We start from the raw sequence: 24742 nt of genomic DNA, 5'->3' as shown, positions 1-24742 counted from the left end.
GCTTCATTTTTAATGCCTCTTCCTCCAAGTTTACTGCTGATAGTGTAGTTTTTGATTTGAAAGTCTGGACTTAAAATGTCAAAAACAAATATCAAAAACTTGTTTTTGCTATTATCCATCTTATTAAAAGAAATGAGCACTATTTCCACCGCAACCTGCAAATGTGCTTCATCAAGTCTGGTGTTGTTTTCTCTATACACCTTAGCTGATCACTGTCTGCCTTGAATATAGCACAGTTACATGTACTTCTAAATTTTTGAATTTACTGATTGTGCAGTAATTCACAGGGATTTAGAAATTTGCATGGAGTTGACCCTCACAATCAATAATTATTATTACAATATTGAAATTTGATTTCACTTTTATTTGAGACTTGATGAAAGGCTATGACTAATTATATATGGTAACCATTGGTCCAACATAGAAGTGCTTTAACTATTGGCAGAGTTATATACCTTAAGAAATTGGCTTTTTGTTAGCACAAATTTTGTGTAGAAGTTTTTAACCCTTCTACTTGATTTAAACCAAAATATTTATGGTGAAGTTGCTGATTTATCTGTTGCATATGGAATTGAAGCTAGTGGCTTTCAAATCTCACCATATAAGGGCTCTGCTGATAATGTTATTAGTCTCCTGGGTTTCTTTCTCTTTCAGCTTTTCCCATGTTACATGGTACTGCCACAATGCTAAATACTATATTTACAGGGTCAACCATTTTGTTTTGCCATTGTTGCTCATCTGAAATTGATTCAAATTCTCTTATGCTTTGCTTTTAGAGGAACAACTTATAGGAAACAGTTTCAGGAGGAACAAGAGACTTTTTTTCTACTCTGGTTTAGTTTTGACCACAAATTTGTTGCATTATTTTATAGAAATGGATATTTCATTGTTTGAATTTTTACAGTAGGAACAGAAAGATGCTGAACATATTTTTTTCGTTGCACAGCTCCTGAGAAACACCATGAACCCAGTATACAGTTCAGCCGCCTCAGGGGTTCCATACGCAAATCCAAAAGGAATTGGATACCCAGGTAAGTTGATGAATTAATGTTTCAAATATGTTTGGTTAATAAGAAATATAGTTGATTATTGTTGGGGGGGGGGGGGGGGGGGGCGGTGCGGTGGGGGAGATTAATGGAGAAGATTAAATGAAGTATTGAGTGCTCATGACTTTTATCTCAGGAACTACACTGGATAAATTAAAGCAGCCTGACTGCAGGAACACCAAATTCGTGTATCCTGGATAATGTAGTGTCGCTACTGTCATTGGGATTGGATTTAAAAACAGGCTATTACCAAGTCACGTTTCATTGCTGTGACTTTAATCTTTCATAGTCGTGTTCATGGTTCACATTCAAGTCACTTTTACACTGTAAGTGGAGTTATTTCCTCCAATCTCACTTTGAGTCCACCCTGTCTTCAGCACTTGGGAATAGAGGGGTTCAAATGGGTGGTCTAGTTAGGAACACATGATCAGTGCAGGGCCTGTTCCTGTGCTGTATTGTTCTTTGAGTTTGAAGAAATGTACGTGAAGACAAGGATATTAATTGATGATCGTTGAATTGTATATAAAGGGAAACTGATACTCATTTTTGAACCTTTGTTCCCTCTGTCAATAGACAGTGATTGTGAAATCCTTGGAATGTAGTAAGCAGCATAGTCTAGATTTATACCGAATAGTATTTAAATTTTAGTTTCATGGGAAATCAATTTTTGTGTAATGTACTTGTGCATAACTGTTGCTTCTGTGGTAATCAGTCTAATTCTTTTGACTAATTTTAAATTTGATCTCTTTTAAACAAAGCAGGTTTTCCGGTGGGTTATGCAGCAGCTGCTCCTGCCTTTTCTCCTACTATGTATGCTGGTACAAACCCAGCCTTCCCTACAGGTATCACACTTGTTAATGATTACCTTGTACATAAGTGATCTCGCATAGCAAAAGTGTCTGTTTAACATTACAACTCTAATTGATTTACAAGATAGACAATTATTTCCTTAATATCTTAGTACCAACTGGAACTGAGTAATTTGAAATATTCTGCAATTATGTAGATTTAATCTTTAAAGGTAAAAAGTAATGAGTGAATGATCACGTATCTGTAAATCAATAAAGGCCGCATTATTTGAGGGTTGATGTACCAATTTAGTTGAGCAATATTAGAGCTGAGTTTGTTCTGCTTTGACAGGTAGCTTAGCCCCAAATGTAGAAGACTTCTACCTCATGAGTGAGATTAAAAGCTTACACCCAAAACATTCCAAAATCAGAATTATTTACAGCATATTAACTGTTGTGGGCAAAAGTAACAGCCATTTTACATAGGCATATCTCACAATATGTGATGGTCAGTAAATTTGATTTTTGACAATTGTGGTTGGGCCGGTGATGTTAGCCAGATTACTGGCAGAACCCGCTGCTTCTCTTCAAATAGATATGCCACTTTCTTCCTACTTGCTAAATTTAAATATTAATTATGTGCTGAAGTTGATTCTGCAAGCTACTGACTCAAACAAGAGCGCAATCGATGAGCCACGTTAACACTCTTCAAGGATTTTCATTTCTTACATCCTTGTGATGACTTGGATAATTGGTAACTGTAACCATTGCTGTGTAGAAACTGGGTCGAGAGCGCTTCTAGCTAACTTACTGAAGAAATTTTGCAATAGGTAATGGACTTCCAACCCAGTTCAATTTTTGGTTCTGCAAGTTAAAGTGCTAACCAACAGCACCACCTTGTGAAGTTCATATAAATCCCACATCCATTTGAGAATAGGCATTTGATTTTACTGTCTTATTTTGGGAGGCTGTGTACTCTGGAAGGAGAAACATTTGAATCAGTTACGAATTTCTGGGCTGAACATTTCTATAATTCCAGTAATTTGGATTTATTTAACACTTCTGAATTGGTAAATATGGTGAGGTAGCAGAGATCCTGAGTAGTAAAAAGAATTGGAGAATGCAGATATTAACATAACTTAAGTATTAAGGGTAAAACATCTGTAGTTTTATGGAATTAAAACATAAGTTTCATTAAGAGATACTAGGTATTTCCTCATCCCATTGTTCATTTGGACGGATGAAATGAGGTGCCAACATTTGTGTGCAAATCAATTACGTACAGCCACTTATCAGTCAGCCTGCAGACTTACGGCCTAAAGCACTATATTGTTTGCTTTGGAAGAGGGAAGTTGGAGAATCGCTGTCAAGTCTTCATGTCTTCACAAAAGCAGGAATGATGCAGAAGTGGTTGAGGAGGAGTGTGAAATATGGGATGAGTTGAACATAGTGAAAAAAAGAAATACTAAGGTGTTCACTGTCTTTGAAAGTGGATTTATCACTGGCCTAGTTGAATTGTATTCCAAAGTTTCTAAAAGATGCAAGAGAACGTCAGCATAATTTTCCAATTCTCTCAGGCATGATGTTGGACGCTGTTAACTTTACTGTTGTTTTAAAAGAGAACGGGATTAATTAAGTCATTATAGACCAGTCAGCCTAACCTCAGTGCTAGGACAATTGGAAAAGAATTGAGAGACAGTATAAAACATAATTTAGAAAGACGAGGATTATTCAGTGACTGTTGTGCATTTGTCAAGGGAAGATCGTGTTTGCCTCACTTGACTGAACTTTTTAAGGTGGCAAGGAAGATCAAATAGGGTAGTGTATGGGTGCCTGGATTTTAGCAAGAATTTTGACAAGCATCCCAGTTGGCAATCTGATCAGAAAAGTAAGAACCTTTAGAATCCATTGACAAATAGAAGGTTGGATCCAAAATTGGCTCACTTAGAGAAAGCAGTGGATTATGGTTAGTTGTTGTTATGACTGGTAGGCTGTTTGTTGTAAGATTCTGCAAGGCTCAGTACTGGGTCCCTAGGTTTTTGTGATTTATATCAATTTTTAGACCAAAATGCTAGCAACATGTTAATAAGCTTTCAGTAGATATGAAAGTTAGTTGCTGATTGGTAGTGAGGAAGAAAGCTGTAGACTGTGGGAAGAATTTCCTGTCAGGCAGACAGAAAATTGGTAAATGGAATTCATTTTGGAGACTTGAGAGTTAAGGTGTTTGGGGGAGGCTGAAAAGTGTAGATTAACAGATGGACCTTGAAGTGAATGTCTGTCCACAGATCAGTGAGGGTAACAAGACAAGTAGATAAAGTGATTAATAAGGCACACTTGCCTTTATTAGCTGAGGCATAGAATATAAGAGAGGGTTAGTTATGCTAGAACTATATAAAACACTAGATTGCAGTTAGATAACTGCATACCATTCTGGTCACAACATTGCAGAAATGATGTGATTACACTGGTGAGGTTACAAAGGAGATTTATGAGGATGTTGTGAGAAATGGAGTAACTTAGTTATGAGATATGATTGTATAGCTGGAGTTGATTTCTTTGGAGGAGGCTGAGGAGAAATTTAGTTGAGGTATATAGAATTAAATGAGCCTGGAGTGGATAGGAAGGACCTATTTCCCTTAAAGGAGAGGTCAATAACTAGGTGGCATAAAAGTAAAATAATTGGTAGAAGGGTAAGAGGGGAATTCAGATTTCTTTTTCCACAGAGGTAGTGGGGGTCTCGAGCACATCGGCTGAATGGAAAGCAGATCCTAATTTTATCTTTAAAAAAAATGTATATGTGCACATAAATTGCTGTAATCTACAGGGCTATGAACCAAGGGCTGGAAAGTTGAATTGGGCTTGATACTCTAATGGGCTGGCACAGACAAAATGGACCAGATCAAGGCCTATTATATTGTAAATGTTTCCATGTTTCTCTTTCTGCCACAAGCTTTGCTTCTTAGTGAATTATGAACCCCTGGTTGGTAATTGTTTTAACATTACTGAATTATGTTTTGTTTCAGGTTATACACCAGGCACACCTTATAAAGTGTCATGTTCTCCAACCAGTGGAGCGGTGCCACCTTACTCCTCTTCTCCAAACCCATACCAGACAGCTGTATACCCGGTTCGAAGTGCCTATCCACAGCAGAACCCTTATGCACAGGTCAGGATAGACTATTTGCTTAACAAATCTATTGGAAATTTCATGACTTTCAAAGTCAAGTACTTGGGCTTTGTCATTCAGTCAAACATAACTAACATCTCTGTTAAAGAATGGAGCAATCATTTTGCTATGATATTCACATTGGTTCATGTAAACTGTTTATCAGTTGCTGCAATGCAGATACACTTGACTTATAGTTATACAAAGTACAGCACAGGAACAGGCCCTTTGGCCCTCCAAGCTGGTGCCAAACATGATATCGTAACTAACTTTAAAAAAAAAACCCTTTTACCCTTCTGCCATTACTTAGTCCATCTCCCTTTATTCCTTCCCTATTCATGTGTCCATCCGTATGCCGCTTAAATGTTGATAATGTGCCTGTTTCCACCACCACCTCTAGCAACACATTCCAGGCACGCACCACACTCTGTGAAAAAAATTTCCCTATTTATCTCCCTTAAACTCCACACCCTCCTACCTTAAATCTGTGCCCACTTGAAGTTGACACTTTCACCCTGAGAAAAAGCCTCTGACTATCCATCTTGTCTATGACTCTTAATTTTGTACCTCTCTATCAGGTTTCCCCTCAGCCTCCATCTTTCCAGTGAAAACAATCATAATTTTTCAACCTCTCCTCATATTCAACATCCTTGAGACCATGCAACATTCTGGTGAACCATTTTCTTCAAAGCTTCCACGTCCTTCTGGTGTGGTGATCAGAACTGTACGCAGTATTCTAAATGCAGCCTAACCAAGGTTTTATATAGCTGCAACATGATTTCCCAACTCTCGTATTCAATGCCCCAACCTTTAAAGAAAAGCATGCCATGTGCTGCCTTAATCAGCTTGGCCACCTGTGTTGCAGCTTTTATGGAACTGTGGACCTGCGTATCCAGATTCCTCAATGTTAATGTTCCTAAGGGTTCTTTCCTTTACAGTATAATTCGCACCTAAATTTGATTCTCCAAAATGCATCACCTCGCGTTTGTCCGGATTAAACTCCATCTGCCATTCTGTGCTCATGTCTCCAATTTATATCCTGTTGTATCCTTTGGCAATCTCCGGCACTTCCAGCAACTCCTTCAATCTTTGTGTCATCTGCAAACTTACTAATCAGTCCACCCACATTTTCCCCCAAATCATTTACGTACACTACAAAGAACAGAGGTCCATGCACTGATCCCTGCAGAAATACCACTAGCTACAGATCTCCATTCTGAAAAACACCCACCGAAATCTGAATTCCGGCTCAAAAATAGGACGAATTCAACTGTACAGATTTCCAGTGGGTTATCAAGGCTGCCTTGATTACTGTTCTTAAGCTTTTCTTTGGTCCCTTGGTGTGTGCAATCTAGAAGCATTTTAGAAATCCTGAACACTTAATTTGTGAATTTAGTTCCACTGCATGATCCAAGTTTGCACAAGATGCTTCTTAAATATTAGTCTCTAAAATCTGTCTACCTTTTGTATATCAGTATAGTTTGGGGAAATAAATCATCAGACAGATTTATTATTGAAGACTGAGAATCGTTGACTGTAATGGTGTTATTGCATTACACACAAGGTCTTGAATTCCCATTAAACAATCGCTAATCAGGAAGTTAGCTGATTAGCTGGTATCTTATTTTAAAATGCTTCAGGGTAGACCTGAGAATGGACCACATGATTTGACTTTTGGAAGCTGAGGAATATATTTATTTCATAAACGTGATGGCTGGTTGTGTGTTGCCTGACATCATCGTTATAGTTCATGGCTGGGATGTAGAGATGTTAGCAGTTTCAGACTCTCAATTTCTAGTACGTCCCCTATTTATCAAGATTTTTAACTTCTGCATCAAGAATTCAGCAATTTACTAATGTGGTTTTAAGCTGGCATGAATTCCAACAAATGATTTAAGCTAAGTCTTTGGGTATTTCTATTTTGGGTCGTACCAAGTTATTAGAATTCTTGAATAGGTTCAATCTACTAGCATTGAAAACAAAGTGAATGAAATATTTGTTGCATAAACTTTGGTGGGTGGATAAAAGACCAGGCATTATCTGCAGCTCAACTTAAGTTGCTGTACAGGATCATAATTGACGTTGTTGGCTATGTAGCCCATGTATTTGAAAATTGGCAGTGTTTCTGCCCTGATTCGTAAATTCTCTGCTGAACAGTAGGGAACTATAAGAGTTGACAAAAATATTTTGGATTTGCTTGCACAATGAGCTACCTCTATAGTGGTGTAGGCAAAGGAATGTCATATACACAACTTCACACGTGGACTGGGCTCATGGGTGATTTTGGAACTGTCATTTATTTTAAATAGACACTGATGAATTGTTAAGATGACTGCCAGTGGGTCAGGTGAATTTTGCTCGTCAACACAGACTTATCAAGCTTCCAGAAAATTCCAAGTCGCTTAACCGTAGATGTAATGGACATAAGACAAATAAGTGAATGACCTGCCATTATTCAAACCTTGCTCAAAACACAATCTAGGAGTCCATTGATTCTCTCCAGATCCGTTTTCAGAAAATGGAACCTGATGAGACCAGTTATCGATCTGTTAAGTGTGAAAGCTCACCATGCAACTCCCATTGTATATCAGTGATCATTTACCTTTGAGCCATTCTGGGTGAACTGTGGCTGTTCATCATTATACCAAAACTGACTTCTGATACTGAGATCCCTGTTGTCCCAAGACCTAGCAGAGAACTGAGCAGGCACCAATAAGATGACAGTTGCAGAGAAAGTATGTGCCATTTTTGCTTTCTAAGAGCAATTAGTTGCCAGACGGTTTAAGAAGCATAAGAACATAAGAAATAGGAGCAGGAGTAGGCCATCTAGCCCTTCGAGCCTGCCCCGCCATTCAATAAGATCATGGCTGATCTGAAGTGGATCAGTTCCACTTTCCCGCTCTCTCCCCATAACCCTTAATTCCCTTGTCTATCAAAAACCTATCTACCCGTGACTTAAATATATTTAGCGAGGTAGCCTCCACCACTTCAACGGGCAGAGAATTCCAGAGATTCACCACCCTTTGAGTGAAGAAGTTCCTCCTCAACTCTGATCTAAACTGCGCCCCCCCCCCCCCCCCCCTTATCTTGAGGCTGTGCCCTCGAGTCCTGCTATCCTTTCTAAGCGGGAAGAATCTCTCTACCTCTACGCTGTCCATCCCCTTCATTATCTTGTACGTCTCTATAAGATACCCCCTCATCCTTCTAAACTCCGAGTACAGACCCAATCTATTTAGTATCTCTTCATAGTCCAACCCCCTCATCTCCGGTATCAGCCTAGTGAACCTCATCTGCACTCCCTCCAAGGCCAAAATATCCTTGCGCAAGTGCAGCGACCAAAACTGCACACAGTACTCCAGCTGCGGCCTCACCAATGCCCTGTACAGTTGCAGCAAGACTTCCCTACTTTTATATTCTAACCCCCTCGCTATAAAGGCCAACATTCCATTTGCCCTCTTGATCACCTGCTGCACCTGCAGACTGGGTTTTTGCGACTCATGCACAAGGATCCCCAGGTCCCTCTGCACCATAGCATGCTGCAGCTTTTCGCCTTTTAAATAATAATCCCTCCAACTATTATTTCTGCCAAAGTGGATAACCTCACACTTGCCAACTCTATACTCCATCTGCCAGGTCCTCGCCCACTCGCTCAGCCTATCCAGATCCCTCTGCAGACTTTCCACACCCTCCATGCAATTTGCTTTTCCACTCATCTTCATGTCGTCAGCAAATTTCATCACCCTACACTCAGCCCCCTCCTCCAGATTGTCTATATAAATGGTAAATAGCTGAGGCCCCAGCACCGATACCTGCGGCACTCCACTAGCCACTAACCGCCAATCAGAATAGCACCCATTGATACCAACTCTCTGCTTCCTATTAGACAGCCAATCCTCTATCCACGCTAACACCATACCCCCAACTCCATGCACCCTAACCTTCTGTAGGAACCTTTTAAGAGGCATCATATCAAACGCCTCTTGGAAATCTAAAAACACCACATCCACCGGTTCCCCTCTGTCTACCGCACTAGTCACATCCTCATAGAAATCCAATAAATTCGTCAAACACGACTTCCCCTTAACGAATCCGTGCTGCGTCTGCTCTATCAAACCATTCTTTGTGTCTCGTTATTTCTTCTTTGATGACGGATTCAAGCATTTTTCCAACTACAGACGTTAAACTAACAGGCCTATAATTCCCTGCCTTTTGTCTGCTACCTTTTTTAAACAGCAGCATAACATTAGCTGTTTTTCAATCTTCTGGCACTTGCCTGGAATCCAGCAAATTTTGGTAAATAATTACTAAGGCATCCACTATCACCTCTGCCATTTCTTTCAGAACCCTGGGATGCATTCCATCCGGTCCTGGGGACTTGACCACTTTCAGTCCCATTAGTCTATCAAGCACTACCACTCTACTGACAGTAATTGCATTCAGGCCCTTAACTCCTACCATCCTTCTATCTTTAAGATCCGGCAAACTATTTGTGTCCTCCTCCGTGAAGACCGAGGCAAAAAAACTTATTTAAAGCCTGTTATTTAAAGCAGGCTCTGAAACTTGCTGCAAATCACCAAGCAGCCAAAGTACTTGATCTGTCCCCCTTCCAAAGTTCACCTGAGAACCAACCTCCTAGATATTTGATTACAAGAAGCTTTATAGTTTGCCGTGAATCCTTTGCTTTATAAGACCTTCACGTCAACTTTAAATCATTGAATACGTTCAAGATACCGTGACCCGAAACGTGGAATACTAGAAGTTGTAAATCAGAGGCTGAATTAACTGTAATCTTAAAAAAGTTGTTACCTAATCTTTGTGAGCATGTGCACGTGTGAGACTGAGTGTGTGGCATTGTGTTCATTTGGGGTGAATGTGGAAGTAAATAACCTTATTTTAAACTCATGAAAGCTTGCTGCTAAATAATTTAGAATACACATTCAAAGGGTAAAGAAAGGCACATCTCTTTCCATACAAACATCCTGATTAGGGATAATAGAGCAAGTACATTCACTCTGTGATACCTGCCAAGGTCAGGAATTCATGCTGCTGTTCATGGACCTAAAAGGATGATGAACATAAAAGGACAGGAAATCAAATTAAATAGCTCACAGTTAATTACCTTACTACGACCAAGGGCAGTTATCATTCTGAACCAGGGAATTGTAATAATCCCTAGACCTGTAATGGACTGAAGAATGCTGAATCTTCAAATCATTAGGAGCTTTAAGCCATTTAAATCCTGACATTCCAACTTTACAATGACAGGTCACATTTAGAAAGTATGTTTAATGAAACAGGTTTTAAAATTGTAGCTACTGAATTTGCCATTGCAAATTGTTCTGAGGAGAATGGAACATGTTAGGAAATGACTGATCTCAGTTCCTTCCTATTGCTGAAGAAGAAGCAATATTAAGATGTGGTTTGCACATAGCGCACGCGCACACCCATCCCAGCCGGTTTAAGACTCAAAGCGTCAAAAGCACCCATGTGTTCCAGAATACAGATTTTTTTTCTGGTTGAAGTAGCTGTATTAGAATATCATAGTTTAGCATGTGACTAGGAAACAGGTTGTTGTCTCTGACTTTTCATGCTTGTTTTGCCCAGTCTCCAATGTAGTATTTTATCTATATGTTTGCTGCAGCAAGATATTTGAGAGAGAATTATGTGCTTTGGGATGCAATTTAAAGTTTTTAATATGTCATGGATTCCACCAATTGCATTAATTTGTTTATTTTATTTCTCTCCCTGTAACAGCAAGGCACTTACTACACACAGCCACTGTATGCAGCACCGCCTCATGTAATTCATCACACCACAGTTGTTCAGCCGAATGGAATGCCTGCTGCCATGTACCCACAACCAATTCCTTCACCCAGAGCAAATGGTGTTGCCATGGGAATGGTAGCTGGGACCACTATGGCAATGTCTGCAGGTGAGTATCAGCATAAGCTCAACTCTTGTACCTTGGCTTTTAATTCTCTCAATGCCTGCGTTTTGGATTTGGCAGTCAACCATATGTTTTGTACAATGTGCTACAGATGGAACAGCCTGGAGATGTATATGTTAAAAGGTTAAATAAGAGCCAGACATAAAAAATGTTGGATATCTCAAGTTATCCAGCGAAAAGTACATTTTCTAAAAAATCAAATCATTGAATGCATTCAAGATATCATGACCTGCAGTGTGGGAGGCTAGAAGTTGTAAATCAGAGGCTGAATGAACTATAATCTTAGAGTCATCTATTTATCTAATCATCATGCGCTTGTGCACACGTGTGATTGTATCAATCATGTAATGCTTAACTCGGAGTCGGAAGGTTGAATTTCTACCCAAACGGTGCATTAACATTGTCAGCTCTTCCATTTACAACTTGTAAAATTGCATGAGGATCAATTACAAATTAAGCATTGTTGACTGTCAGTTCCACACCCATCTTTCCCACAGCTGTTAAGTCCCTCCAGTCATATTTTAGCTCCCACCACAATACTGAAATGGTTGTTGTCAGAGTCACAAATGATATCCTATGTGACTGATCTCAGTAAACAATCCCTCCTCATGCAACTCAAATTGGCTGTAACCATATCTTTTCATTCAGTGCTGCTCCTCTTGCCCAGCTGGGTAGAACTGACTTTACCTAATTTGGATCTGCCCAGTTGCTACTGATTTGATTTGATTTTATTGCCAGATGTATTAGGATAGAGTGAAAAGTATTTCTTGCACGCTATGCAAACAAAGCATACCATTCATAGAGTACATAAGGGAGAAGGAAAGGAGAGGATACAGAATTTAGTGTTGCAGATACAAATAGGGTGAAGAGAATGATCAGCTTAATAGATGCTAGATCCATTCAAAAGTCTGATGGGAGCAGGGAAAAGGCTTCTCTTGGGTTGGTTGGTACATGACTCAGACTTTTGTATCTTTTTTTCGATGGATGAAGTTGGAAGACAGTATGTTCAGGGTGAGTTGGTTCCTTGTTTATGCTGGCTGTTTTTCAGAGGCAGTGGGAAGTGTAGATGGAGTTAATAGATGGGAGGCTGGTTTGTGTGAATAACTAGGCTATGGTCACAACCTTTTGTAGTTTCTTGCAGTCTTGATCAGAGCAGGAGCCATACCAAACTGTGGTACACCCAGAAAGAATGCTTTTCATGGTGCATCTGCAAAAATTGGTGAGAGTTGTAGCAGATGTGTCAAATTGCCTTGGCCTTCTGAGAAAGTAAAGGCATTGGTGGGCTTTCTTAACTATAACATCAGCGTGGAAGGCTCAGGTAGAAACTTGAAGCTCTCAACATTTTCATTTCATCACTACTGATGTAAACAGGGGCAAGTCCTCCACTATGTTTCCTTAAGTTGATGACTACCTCCTTCGTTTTACTGACATTGAGGGAGACATTATTGTCATTGCACCATTTCACCAGATTCTCTCTCCCTTTCCTTGAATCGATGTCATCATTGTTTGAGATCCGAGCAACTATAGTGGTGTTATCAATCAGCTGTAATGGTTTCTGCTCCCGCTGGTGTATTGTTGCTCCTGGAGTCATCCCAAGAATCTATCCTTGACGTTTTCCTATTTCTCAACAATATGTTGCCCACGTCACCTGTAAATACAAATGCAGTTTCCACATGTACACTGAAGCACTCAGCTCAACCTCATTACCACCCCTTTGACCCCTTCACGCACTCTGATAGGACCACATTGCTGTGCCATCACCAAAATTGACTTACTTCCACTTCTATGACATTGCCTTCCCTTCACCATTTTACCTCATCTGCTGCAATTCTCATCCATGATCTGGATAGCTCCAGATTTGTCTATTTAAACACTTTCCTGGCTATCATCCACTCTACATAAACTTACTGTATCCATTTTTCTGCTGTTCATACTCAAACTCGCTCCATTCCGTTCACAAAACTTATTGACTTATGTTGGTTCTGGAAATGCCTCTATTTTCTTCTTCAAATCCCTCCATGGCCTTGCTCCTCCGTATCTCTTAAGCTTCTGCAGCCCTCTGAGACTTTGTGCGCTTCACTTTTGCATTTTAAATTTGAGCATAGTTACACTTTTTTGTGGCTGTGCTTTGAACTGCTTTAGCTACAACCTCGCTACCTCTTCTTTAAGGTGAGCCTTAAAATAGGCATATTTGACCAAACATTTGATCATCTGTCCTTGTATCTCCCTTTGTAGTTCAGCATCAAATTTTATTTGTAACCCTCATGTAAAGCACTTTGGGACATTTTGCCATGTTAAACATTTTATATAATGTGAGTTGTTGATCTGCCGTTGTAATTGGAATCCATCATATGATTATATATGGACTGCTTGAACTGGGCCTCTGGCCCATGTCAGGAGTGTTTATAATCTGATATGTCAGACTTCCTTGCATGTGACAACTTGTTTCTTGAAGCTGAACCAGTATGATTTCCTGTCTATTTGAAAAATTGTTGTCAAGGATAGTTAGAGAATTGTTTACTTTAAAAAAAAGCCATACAATTTTGAGTGATAAATACATTTCCATCAAATCATTTAATTTTTTTAGGCCATAGGTCTCAGTTGGTCCATTTAAAAAGCAATATTGACTTAAATCTAAGACTTATTTATCTTCAACGCTCAGCAATGTCAGAATATGTGTTACAAGTTTGTGGAAGGAAGAAAAATGTTTACAAATAAGTATTAATTTTATCTTAATTATATTTATTTTCTTGAATTTTTCCAGCACTTCAGTTTTTCTGATTAAGCTTTTTTATAAGTCATACCTTTTGAGCATTTCCGGTGCTTTAACTGGATCTGGCATTGAGATTGAATTTCATTTAGAAAATTATTTTCTTGCAGGTACTTTGTTGACGACTCATTCCCCAACTCCAGTAGCTCCACATCCTGTTTCCTTGCCTGCTTATAGGACTCCAGGAACACCTACCTACAACTATGTACCCTCGCAGTGGTGATCACCCAGTCACAGGAAATGTAAGTCTACCTTCCTTAATTGTAAAGTAGTCATCTTTTAGAGTTTGAGCAACAGCAGCTGATTAAGAAATCTAATGCATAGGTTATATTAGATATCAAATCAGACTTGGGTTTAAGTTCAGCTGAACTTCAACTTCGAGAAGTTAATTCAGACAGATTTACGCTGCTTGAAAATACATTATACCTGAAATTCTACACTTCTGGGTTTGTCATTGTACCTGGACGTTGAATTCGCAAGAGATTCAGTTCAGCTGTTGGTTTGGCTGTTTTTGGTAGGTTTTAAGCTCACTCTGTTAAAATGGGAATGAACACTTGCTACCTGTGGCTCAGTTGACCTTGTATGCTAGTTGATGACGAGGGTTGTTGCACACAGGTAATCTCAACTAAATATAGTCACCAGATAAAATGGTTAGAGGGTAGGGGATCATTGGAAAGGACACACTAATAACTTCCAGTCACCCATTTTTAAGCCTTGCATTCTGCGAACTGGAAATTGCTGAAAGCACATGAATAGTAATGGTCCATCAATAACTTACAGTACAGCATAACTATGACATGGATTTTGCAGAATATAGGGGCATGAGGGATTCAGGTCACTGACGTGCCAGCTACACCAATATTTTCTGGGTCTTTCTGGTCCCCCAAGGACCTTTCTTAAAATGTGAATAGAATTTTCTTGGCTCTATCCTCCATAAAAACACTGATGACCAATTTGCTGGATTAGCACACTTTGTTACAGCTGCCACTTAAATAGTGCCCTTTGGATTCAATTCACCTATCAGATGTGAGTTTATTGCTTCAAGATCACTTACCCTTGAGCATAGTTGGCTTTTTATCAGGTTTTGTTGATTTATTTAGCTAGTACAAAAAAATTGACTTTTGCACATACTGATTGGAATGTGTTCAGTTGAATGAAATTTAACTTTTAATAGCACTGACATTTATGTCTATGCACTTGATCCTTGATTCCTTAACATTGTCGGTCATTCATTTGGAATATTAATCTATTCAGAGTTAAGATGACTGAAGGAATGTACAGCTGCTCTGAAGTTAGGTGCAGCGATGTCTGAGAAATGAGCTTTGAAATAATTACTCCCTTCAGAGGTTGTATTTAGTTTTTAATATAATTCCTCTGCAAAATGCAGGACATGTGTTTTGAAATAAAATGTCTCCACCAACATCTGGAAGTGATTACAGTTTAGAAGTGTTAAGTTACCTCAGGTACGTGCGGCTACATGCGCTGCCCATATTACACCCAGAAATTGCATTCACACAGCTTTAGAGAACAACATAAATAACCTATCAGATTTGTAGTAACTTCATATGATGTGGCCCACCAGTCAAACATGAATTTATAAACCAGAATAAAAATTGGAAGAGTACTACACTACTGCTGATATGAACAACATCACAATTGACTGTGAACAATCTCAATTTGGCACTACTGGATTGCCATTATCCCCACTGTGGCATATTCTGATGAGTTCAGTGGCAAATCCTGTCAAAGGTTCAATACTGAAGAATCACGCTGCCCAACACTACAAAAGCATTCGGGACCCTTTTGGCATTCAGACAATTTCTAAGCTCTGTCTTTATTTTTATAACATTTGGGTTTTTCATTATTTAGTTAACAGTAGATTTTGACATTTTTGGCAAAAGTTAAAGTATTAAAATTTCTTTTGGGCATAATCTGTGGGAGGCACAAAACTAAAGCAGCACCAGTACGAGTTTACAACCGCAGGAAGACAAGTTTACATCAGCACTTGCCAGTATAACTGTGGACTTAAAATTTTTCCCAGTATAAATTTGATACACAGGGTAGCAACATAAAAGAAGGGTGTGTGAAGTGGGAAATGTGCATACAGGATATTCTCCTCTTCTCAAAGACTTGGACCTCACTGTTTAGAGGCAATAGCTGAAGTAAATCCAAGCTTCAAGAACCATTTTCCTGTTGTTCAGCAGAGTACATGATGAGCACTTTCTGAACCTTTCTTAAGCACAGTCCCAGTTCAAGATAATATATGCAAAGGAAAACCTCAGGTTTATCTAAATGGATTATGCAATTATAATTTACCATGCTTTGTGACAGCCATTTAACCTGGTTTCTGTTAACCTGTATAGCTCAGTTGTTTGTTGCTCAATTAAACTTTGACTGTACATCAATTTTAGAAGCCTTATTTTTGAATGGAAGAGACCAGTTAATGTAGAAAAGAAATGCCAATGAAAGAGAGATTTATGTATCCAGCAAATACATTTTATTGCAAGTAACACTGCTTTGTATTTGCTGACACAGCCTTCTGACAAAAGTGTAGCTGCACTGGTTGACACTTTCAACACTTAAGATACTTGTAATGATTAATGAGCACCTTGGGTAACTATTGAATCCCTATGGTTTGGTCTTGAGCTTGTTAGTGAAAAGTGAAAAGTTCAGTTTCCAAGTTATATTAATGCACCCTGATGACTTTAATCTTATAGCATTTGGAAGAATAATGTGGAAAGATAAATCCATGTTTTCTCAAATGGTCTTGCATAGAATTTTGACAAGAGTCACCCATACTGGAAATTAAGTATTTCATAGAAATGGAACTCTGAATTTTTTTCAATAAGTACTTAAATTTACATCTTATGATTTTATACTTAATGAAAGACTGCTTCTATATACAATGGTTGTTTCAATTTGACTCGGACATTAATAAAATTAAGAATTAAGTATTTAAAATACTCTTTTTCACAGGTTGAAAGGTGGGAGATATGCAATCAAACAAGTCTTAACACTTGGTGCTGATTCCCACATGCCTCCAACCAGGATCCTTCCTTCCAGTACATCAATGCTCTCAACACTTGCCAAACACTACCAAAAAAAAACTCGGAAGATTATCGTGGCTGCATATCTTGCATCTTGGAACTCGGCAGTGCTCAAGTCTTATGACAAAACCTGTTTTGTGGACTGTCTTGCAATTTTATAGATTACACAAAAGGGAGTATAAGCATATTTGGAATTCATATCTAGTTCAATGCATGTTACAAAATGCTTGCTCAAATCTACCTGCAGTGACTAATGCAAACCATCATATGCAAAATCCAAAGGAACCGAGGTTCAAAAAATATTTTGCAACTTAATTTCAATAATGCAGAGTCTTATTGTATGTAATGTTTAAAAAAAGAGTTGTGCAAGTGAATTTCTATAACTGGCCAGAAAAACAAAACTTCTGGCTGATCTGTCGGACTTGATGTTTTTTAACGGGAACAGTTATGTTTCTTTAGCCAGATTATTCATTTACATTCTTGGTAGCAGATGCATTTACAGCACAGCACCTGGTGGTGGTGTTAAGGTAGGCATAAAATGAAACCTGCAAGCATTGACATGACAGTCCTTTTTTTCATTTTAAACTGCATTAGCGTGTAATAGAGAAAAAGGCAACAGTAGACATTAAAGTGAGGTGAATGGAGGAAATGTGCAGACATTTTTTAAAATGAATTTGGAACAGCCAGTAGTTGGGGAAAATAGAGGTATTTTTATATTCTTTGATTTAATATTGCAGTAACATGTTATGAATGCCTCTGACTTAAAATCATGACATTTGATGGTTTGTAGGCTTTTAGTTTGATAACCATTATATATACACTTTTTTCCATATCTCAGAATTTTCCATGGGTTTCTGTAGAGTCCAAATCACTGATTATTGTTTTGGATAATAGTATAAAATATATTTTTTCTTTTCAAATTTGTCTATTCCTCACAGAATTCCTCATTGTTTTGAGCATTGGATGAGTGATTGGTTGCTGCCCAGTAGTGGACACATGTAATATAGGTGACATTGTTTTTAAAGTCTGCATATAATTTTCATCACTGTCTCATTTGATTTGTTCCAGGTTGTGTATTACATAGGATGACTTCATTGGTCAAGCAAGGTTGAATAACATTTTTGAAGGCATTTATGACTAATGCTTCTGAATATTCTAACTGTAGTATGAAACCAAAGGAGGTAAATTTCTTAATATTGCTTTAGGGAATCTGTCCATTACATAATCCCATAATTTTCATTGGATTTTCATAGGGCTTGCTGGTTTCTACAGCAGTCACATTTCAACTGTGCAATGGATTGCTAGTCAAATAACCTTTGATCGCTAAATGGGAGAAAAGGCAGACCTGCTTTATTCAGCATATGTTAGAAGCTTTCTCCCCAATCTCTACCTGCAATCCACTGAGCAATATCTGTCCTTGGTTCCCAGACCCCAGATAATTCCCTTCTTGAGCTTGCTGTTGGAAGATATTAGTGAATAGTGTAAATCGACTTATCTTTCAGCTTTTCCTATTTGGGCTAATTGCCTTAGCCAGATGGCTTGGCTAAAATCCAAACCTCACTATATTGGATTAGGAATTACAGGGAAAACAATTTGAAAAGCTTGAATTATGGTATCCAATGTAAAAAGCACGAGTTCCACTTGCATTCTTTTTTTTAATTGTTCATTGCTGTAAAAGTAAACCAATAATGCGGATCTAAAAAGTCAAGTGGACAAACTGGCAAGCATTTATGTTTATAATGACCAGGTTATTTTGGTTAGGAATCTCTTTAGTTTTTCTATATTTTGTGGCCCCTAGACACTGCACAACAGTTTCAATATTTTGGGTGTTCATTCTTTTGCAATAGGAAACACGTTGATAAAAGGGAATAAGACACTGCCCATCTTGAGTTCCAGTCCCACTTAGAGATTGATAATCATATCCTTCAACTATCGTGAAAGTTCATTTCAGAAATTACCCCTAATCTGTGGTGAAACTTGGTGTATCTGTGGATTAGGATTGTCTGACAGTTCAGCTGCGAGCATTCAGCTATCTTCTTGGCTGTGCTTATATGAGTAATGCAGGGACTATTTTGGATTGCTGCTGGCACTGTACATGATGCAAGAGGATCCAAATTCTTAAGTTATGATTTTTCTAGACTCTTTTATCAAATTTTACCTGAATTAGCACAAATTGAGGAAAATAGTTGTGGAAACCATTGAACAGCTTAATTTAATGTAGAGGAATTAGTTTAATGAAGTAGAATTGTTTTTTGATAGTAGCTAGCAAAGAAATATTTGAGGGGAACAAGCACACAACTTTTAGAATTCGTATCTTTCCTATTCCATTTTTCTATATTGAACTTTTATAATGGATTTAGCATGTATGTTAACTTCATTTTAAAATATTCCCATGACCAATTATTGACCTATTTTCAGATAGCCAGCAGCGTTACTGCTGGGAATAGTAATGATAAAGACATTTAATTTTAAAAATTGAGCAGTCTGAAATTTACTGGGTTGTTTACTGAATATAAACTCAAGTTTTAATATATCAGATTGCACTAACTGCAATTTGTGTGTCCAATGCAGTGGTTTTGCAAAAGCTTTCGCAGACACTGGTGTCCTGCAGTCCTAGGGAGTAGTTCCTTTCAGAATAACCATGCCTGTTTTGACTGGTACTTCTGAGGTTGTCCTTTGCAAACCCTGTATTAAAATAGCATGAGCAAGAAAGGAGTTTTAAAATTGAATGTGTTCATAATCTTCTGATTCCGCTTCAATTTGGACTGGGTTAGGTTGTGAACTCTTCACTCATTTTCAAAGGAAAATTCTGTCTAATGTTGCGTCAGAGGGGCTTGTTTTCTGACTTGGCATTACAGGGCTTGGAAAATTTTGGATGCTTCACTGTAATATGGTTTTTCAAGCTTTAAACATACACTGTGACAGACTACATTGACATTCTAAAAGATTCCCAAAAAAAGACAGGTTGCAATTTTAACAGAAGTTATAAGCATGACTACAAAAGAAAGTTTAAAGGAAAGTGTATTTGTTGATAGTTTCTTTAAAAATTTACAAGTCACAAGTCAGGACTTGGTATAAAATGAAGATTGAACCTAAAGTGAATAACCTATAATCAACACTGTACACTGGACTAATGTTTTGTTTGTTTCCCTTTTTAAATGTCATCTTTTTACATTCTTCTCCCTGCTTCAGCTCACCTGTTATGCTGTGATGTATGCTGAAATAGTTTCAATATTGGCATCAGTGTGGACTGTGTAACTGAGTGCAGCATGGAAATTTTATTAATCAGTGTGGTTTTTCAAATATGCAGCCCCTATAGCATCACTTGGAATCAGTACTTCTGTAGTAATATTGCATTACAGAAATTAGTAGTTGATCCAAATAGTGAAGGCTAAATTACCAGTGCAAAGCTGCTGAAACAGCATTTTGGCCAGCTTGCACAATTCCTTTTCTTTAATGTATGTCTTAAGGAGAAAATAATGGGTACTGAGATAAAGAAAAATCAACCGTGGAAACCTGCCATGGGCAATGTTTAATATAAAGCACTGTTTAAATCTGGGAGTTTCTTCATGTTACACTGCTGTACATGCACTCATTTATGTTGCGTTTGAAATTTAGTAGGTTTTTGTATTTAAAAAAAGACTTGGTAGACCAAATTATGCTTTGTTGCACAAATTAAGATGAATCACTCTTTTGGTGCTTTAGCCACTTAGTGTTCACGCTGGTTACTTTTTGCATTTCTTGAGACGATTACAGTTTTGTTTGTTAAACTGGGTGGAAGAGAATCCAAAATTTCAGTCTGTTAGCATCCAGAAACTTGTGGGTGCCCAGGTTTGAAATTCACAAGTGGCCATCCAATTTTCTGCACTTTGCAATGGGAGACATGCAGTCTGGGCTCATGTTGCATTTTTGAAGGAACATGCAAGCTTGGCATACTAATTCTATTTGTTCTGTCTTTCAAAAGTTCTGTTTGGAGGAGAAAATTTACTGACTTGTAGAAAGCTATAGCCTCATGCAAATTTGCTAGTTGCTTGAGAATATTTCCAAGCCTCTTCAGGGGCAACATATGCCATATGCTCAGGGACTTATTGAGAATGACAACCTTGTGTTGAGCTAAAGTTTGTATATTTCACCATGGTTCATGATTGAAATATACTTTCTATTTAACTTAACACCTCAACACTTCTCTCACTCAAATTGCGTGCATTCTTTCAATGCAATTCAGTGTTCGACAGAAGTAATTTAAAGTTAACTATTTTAGAATATTGGGTTGGGGCAAAAAAAAGAGCTGTATGATTAACATGGATCTATGGGGCAAGTGTCTCTTTATACATTGTTTGCATGTTCTTTTAAAGCAGTTAACAACTGGGTTGACTAACCTTGCAAATATTGGATCCCTGCCAAGCAATGAAATGCTGTTTTTTCCAATTTTTATAGGGGTGTAAAAGGTTCTGCTGCTTCTCCCTCCCTCTTTTACATTGAGCATTTATTGGAAAGCAAACAACAAAACCTAATTTGAATTGAAGAATCATTAAGACACACAACATAAAAGAGCTACCCATCTGTTTTCAGAATCCTCAGCTACCACCCCTCCTCCGATTTATATTCTCATCAGACCCAGTGTGAGTCCATGTATTCAGTCAGCTGCTTGGCAATAGTCTAGGTGGATGTGATCTGAACTATTTCCCTGTTTAATAAAAAAATGGGATTTTGAATTGCAGAATCGTACAGGATGAGTAGATTGTGTTTGTTGGTGTGCAGTGTAGTGCTGTATGACAGCTTTTCCGTTCAAAGTAAAATGAGCATATGCAACACATAGGCACAGCAGAATCACCCATTGAGAGTTATGTACATTTTTGTTAGAGGCACACTTTTTTAAAAAAATTTGACTTTTGAACACTATGCTTAATAAAAATATTATTTTGGTACATATTTAGTCTCAGTCAGTGTCGTCTTCCGGAAATCAGTTTTGAAGCACCGTTTTACATTGGATAACATAAACCCAAATTCTAACAATTCCTTTCTGAGCCAGTTCAATTATGTGTAAATTCATACATTGTTATTTTTTTAAAAGCAATCTGACAAGTAGATGAGCTCAGATTTAAAAAGAAACTTCAAGGCATGTTTATTGTAACAAGAATTGTTATGTATTAATACTTAAGTTTTCAATAAAGATTGACTTGTGTTGCTTATCGTGTCTTGTGAACTTATTTATGCTTTTTTACATTATTGATGTACTGTCCATTAAATGGCATTTGCGGTTTGAGGACAACATAACTCATTACAAGTCATTAGATCAAAATGATTAATCTACATTATACTGGTACAGAGGAGGTCTTGTGGCACAATGGGGGTAGTGTCCCTGCCTTTGAGCCAGAAGCTCCATGTTCAAGCCCCACCCCACCACTTGATGGCTAAGGAAGGTGCGTTCATAACATGGCTAAACAGTTGAGTGTCAAGCTGCAAATCTTTCCTAGATACTAGTGACTGGCACAAAGAGTAGGAGAAACTCTGGTCAGCCATGCTTGTTAGGGAGTGGCGATCCTCAAGCTTTAAGCGTCTGGCAACATACTAGTGGCCTGTTCCAGAAATAACTAGCTATGGAAACAGACAAAAGTCTGCCTTAATGCATCACTAGTTGCGGGAAAAGAATTGGAGTACAGATATAGATGCCAAGGATAAATCAACTTCTTGGTCTTACTGATATGGACAAGAAGTATAAGCAAGTTATTTGTGCACTTCATATAATATGATATTGGAATCTGTGAACAAATCAATTCAGTAAAGTTGGTATGGATACTATGTCCATTAAATGTAAAACTGAGAAGCCCATTCCATTTCTCTGTCTTGTGTTAAATTTGTCATATGCCAATTTGAAACATTCTTCATTCTGAACCATAATTTAGATAAGTATTATTCCAGATTTACCCTTTTCAGTCCTGCAATTAGGCAAGAAGGTAAAAAAATTACCCCTTCCTAATCTTTGGGTTCTTTATGCTAAAAATGAGTGCAGTAGCTAAGGTATGCTTCTGTTAGGGCATTATGGTAAGTAAGCGTTATAATTTCTCCTTTTGCTGTTTTCAGTTGTTAACATTGATGAGGTAATGGTTCCTCTGGCAAGTGCAGGCAGGATCAATTCCAAACACCACTGCTGGCTCACTGTACAGGGGACCAGGAAGAAGAATGAGATAGTAATAGAAGATGCTATAGCTAGATGAACAGACAAGCATTTCTGGATCTTCAAAAGTGAATCCAGGATGGTATGTTGGGCGTAAGGAAAGAGACTATGGAGGTGGGAAGAAGACGAGCAAACAATTTCAAAAGTATTAATTTCTGGATTACTCCCAGTGCAATGTGGTAATATGTATAGAGAAATGGGGATAGAACAAATTAATGCTTGTGAGATGGTATAAAAGGGGGAGGGCTTTAGATTGTTGGGACTTTGACAGATTCAAGAAGAGCTGGGTCTGATAAAGGCAAGACGGGTTGCACCTCAACTGGGCTGAGACCAATATCCATGCAGGGGTATTTGCCCTCAAATTGAGATTAGTTTAAATTCACTTGTTACAGAGATGAGGGCCAGGATGTAACATTACAATTGGACAAAGTATGTCAAGGAACTAGTGAGATAGATAGCACTAGGTAAATCAGTACCAACCTTTGGAGAGATGGGTAGGTACCATTCAGGTAGAATCCATGAGGAGAAAAGTAGGACAGTGAAAGTTGGATGAGGAAAGACAGTAAGATGAAGCAGAAAATGGGTTTGTTTGACATGTCAGGTTGATACAAACGAGAACCAGGCTGAATATGCAGTTTGAAAGGGAGATGAAAAATGTAATGAGAAACAAAGAGATGAAGCTGACAGCTGACATAAAAGGAATCCAAAAATCTTCCATGGCATATAAATAGTAAAAAGTTAGTGAAAGGAAGGATGTGACCATTTCAAGTTTGTTTATTCGTGTCACAAGAAGGCTTACATTAATACTGCAATGAAGTTAGTGTAAAGCCCCACTAGAATCAAAAAGGGGATTTGGGCACAGGTAGAGAGCGTGCCACAGGACAGCCAATTTAACCTTGATGGGAAAGCTTTCCAAAACAATCTAGGATAAAATTAACAGTCACTTGCACTAAACGTGAGTTACTTAGGAAAAGTCATCATAGATTTGTTACAGCAATCTTGTTTAGCTTAGTTGATCTTTTTTGATGAGCTAGTAGAGTTGCTGAGAGTAATGCAATTGATCTGTTGTACATGGACTTCCAAAAGATTTTTGATAAAGTGCCACTTAATAGGCTTGTCAAAAAAGTGCAAACCTATGGACTGAAAGACATAGTGGCAGCATTTAGGTGAGCGACAGAAAGCAATAATGGTGATATGAAGTTGTTTTCAAATTGGATATTGTGGGGTTCCCAGGTATCACAAATAGGATCACTGTTTTTCTTGATCTGTGGATGTGTTGGGCACAGTGTTAAAATATTATGGATAGTGCAAAACTTGGATAGTGATAAAGAGAGCACTGAATAGCTGTTGGAACTGGTTGATTAAAGTTAATGCAGAAAATTGAGTGTGATATATTTGGGGGGAGGAACGAGAAGCACCAGTATAATGTAGAGAATACAAGTTTGTCCTGACCACAACCCCACCCAGGCCCTATTCCCATAACCCACATATTTAAGATGCTAATCCCCTGAAACTAGGGTCAATTTAGCATAGCCAAACAACCTAATGTACACACCTTTGGACTGTGGGTGGAAATTGGAGCTCCTGGAGGAAACCCATGTAGACACGGGGAGATTGTGTGCACACACACACACTGATCCGAGGCCAGAATTGAACCCAGGTCTCTGGTGCTGAGGCAGCAGTGCTAGCCACCACACTTGCCCACATTGGTGTGCATGAGCACAGATCATTGAAAAGACAGGTTGAGAGATTGGTTATTGAGGCATATGGCACTGAGATTTTTAAATCAATGCATGGAAT

General features: G+C 38.3%; 1 protein-coding gene across 2 annotated transcripts in view; it reads left to right on the top strand.

Moving 5' to 3' along the window:
* The window catches only part of fam168b (family with sequence similarity 168 member B), a 31303-nt gene extending 9349 nt beyond the window's left edge, over positions 1-21954 (top strand). Inside the window, exons 2-7 of one of the 2 annotated variants that reach the window (XM_080185435.1) lie at positions 947-1031; positions 1808-1888; positions 4858-5000; positions 10755-10932; positions 13828-13959; positions 16694-21954. In XM_080185435.1, coding sequence (XP_080041561.1) covers positions 962-1031; positions 1808-1888; positions 4858-5000; positions 10755-10932; positions 13828-13940 — 585 coding nt within the window. In that variant the 5' untranslated portion in view covers positions 947-961 and the 3' untranslated portion in view covers positions 13941-13959; positions 16694-21954. Of the gene's footprint in view, positions 1-946; positions 1032-1804; positions 1889-4857; positions 5001-10754; positions 10933-13827; positions 13960-16693 lie in introns of both variants that reach the window. The other variant, XM_080185434.1, reaches the window with a different exon arrangement.
* Positions 21955-24742: the final 2788 nt, after the last annotated feature.

This window comes from Carcharhinus amblyrhynchos, chromosome 3 (assembly GCF_965287045.1).
Source record: "Carcharhinus amblyrhynchos chromosome 3, sCarAmb.v2.hapA, whole genome shotgun sequence".
In the NCBI taxonomy this organism is placed as follows: domain Eukaryota; kingdom Metazoa; phylum Chordata; class Chondrichthyes; order Carcharhiniformes; family Carcharhinidae; genus Carcharhinus; species Carcharhinus amblyrhynchos.
Note: the sequence above shows the minus strand (reverse complement) of the source record. Positions and strands in the feature narration are given on the sequence as shown.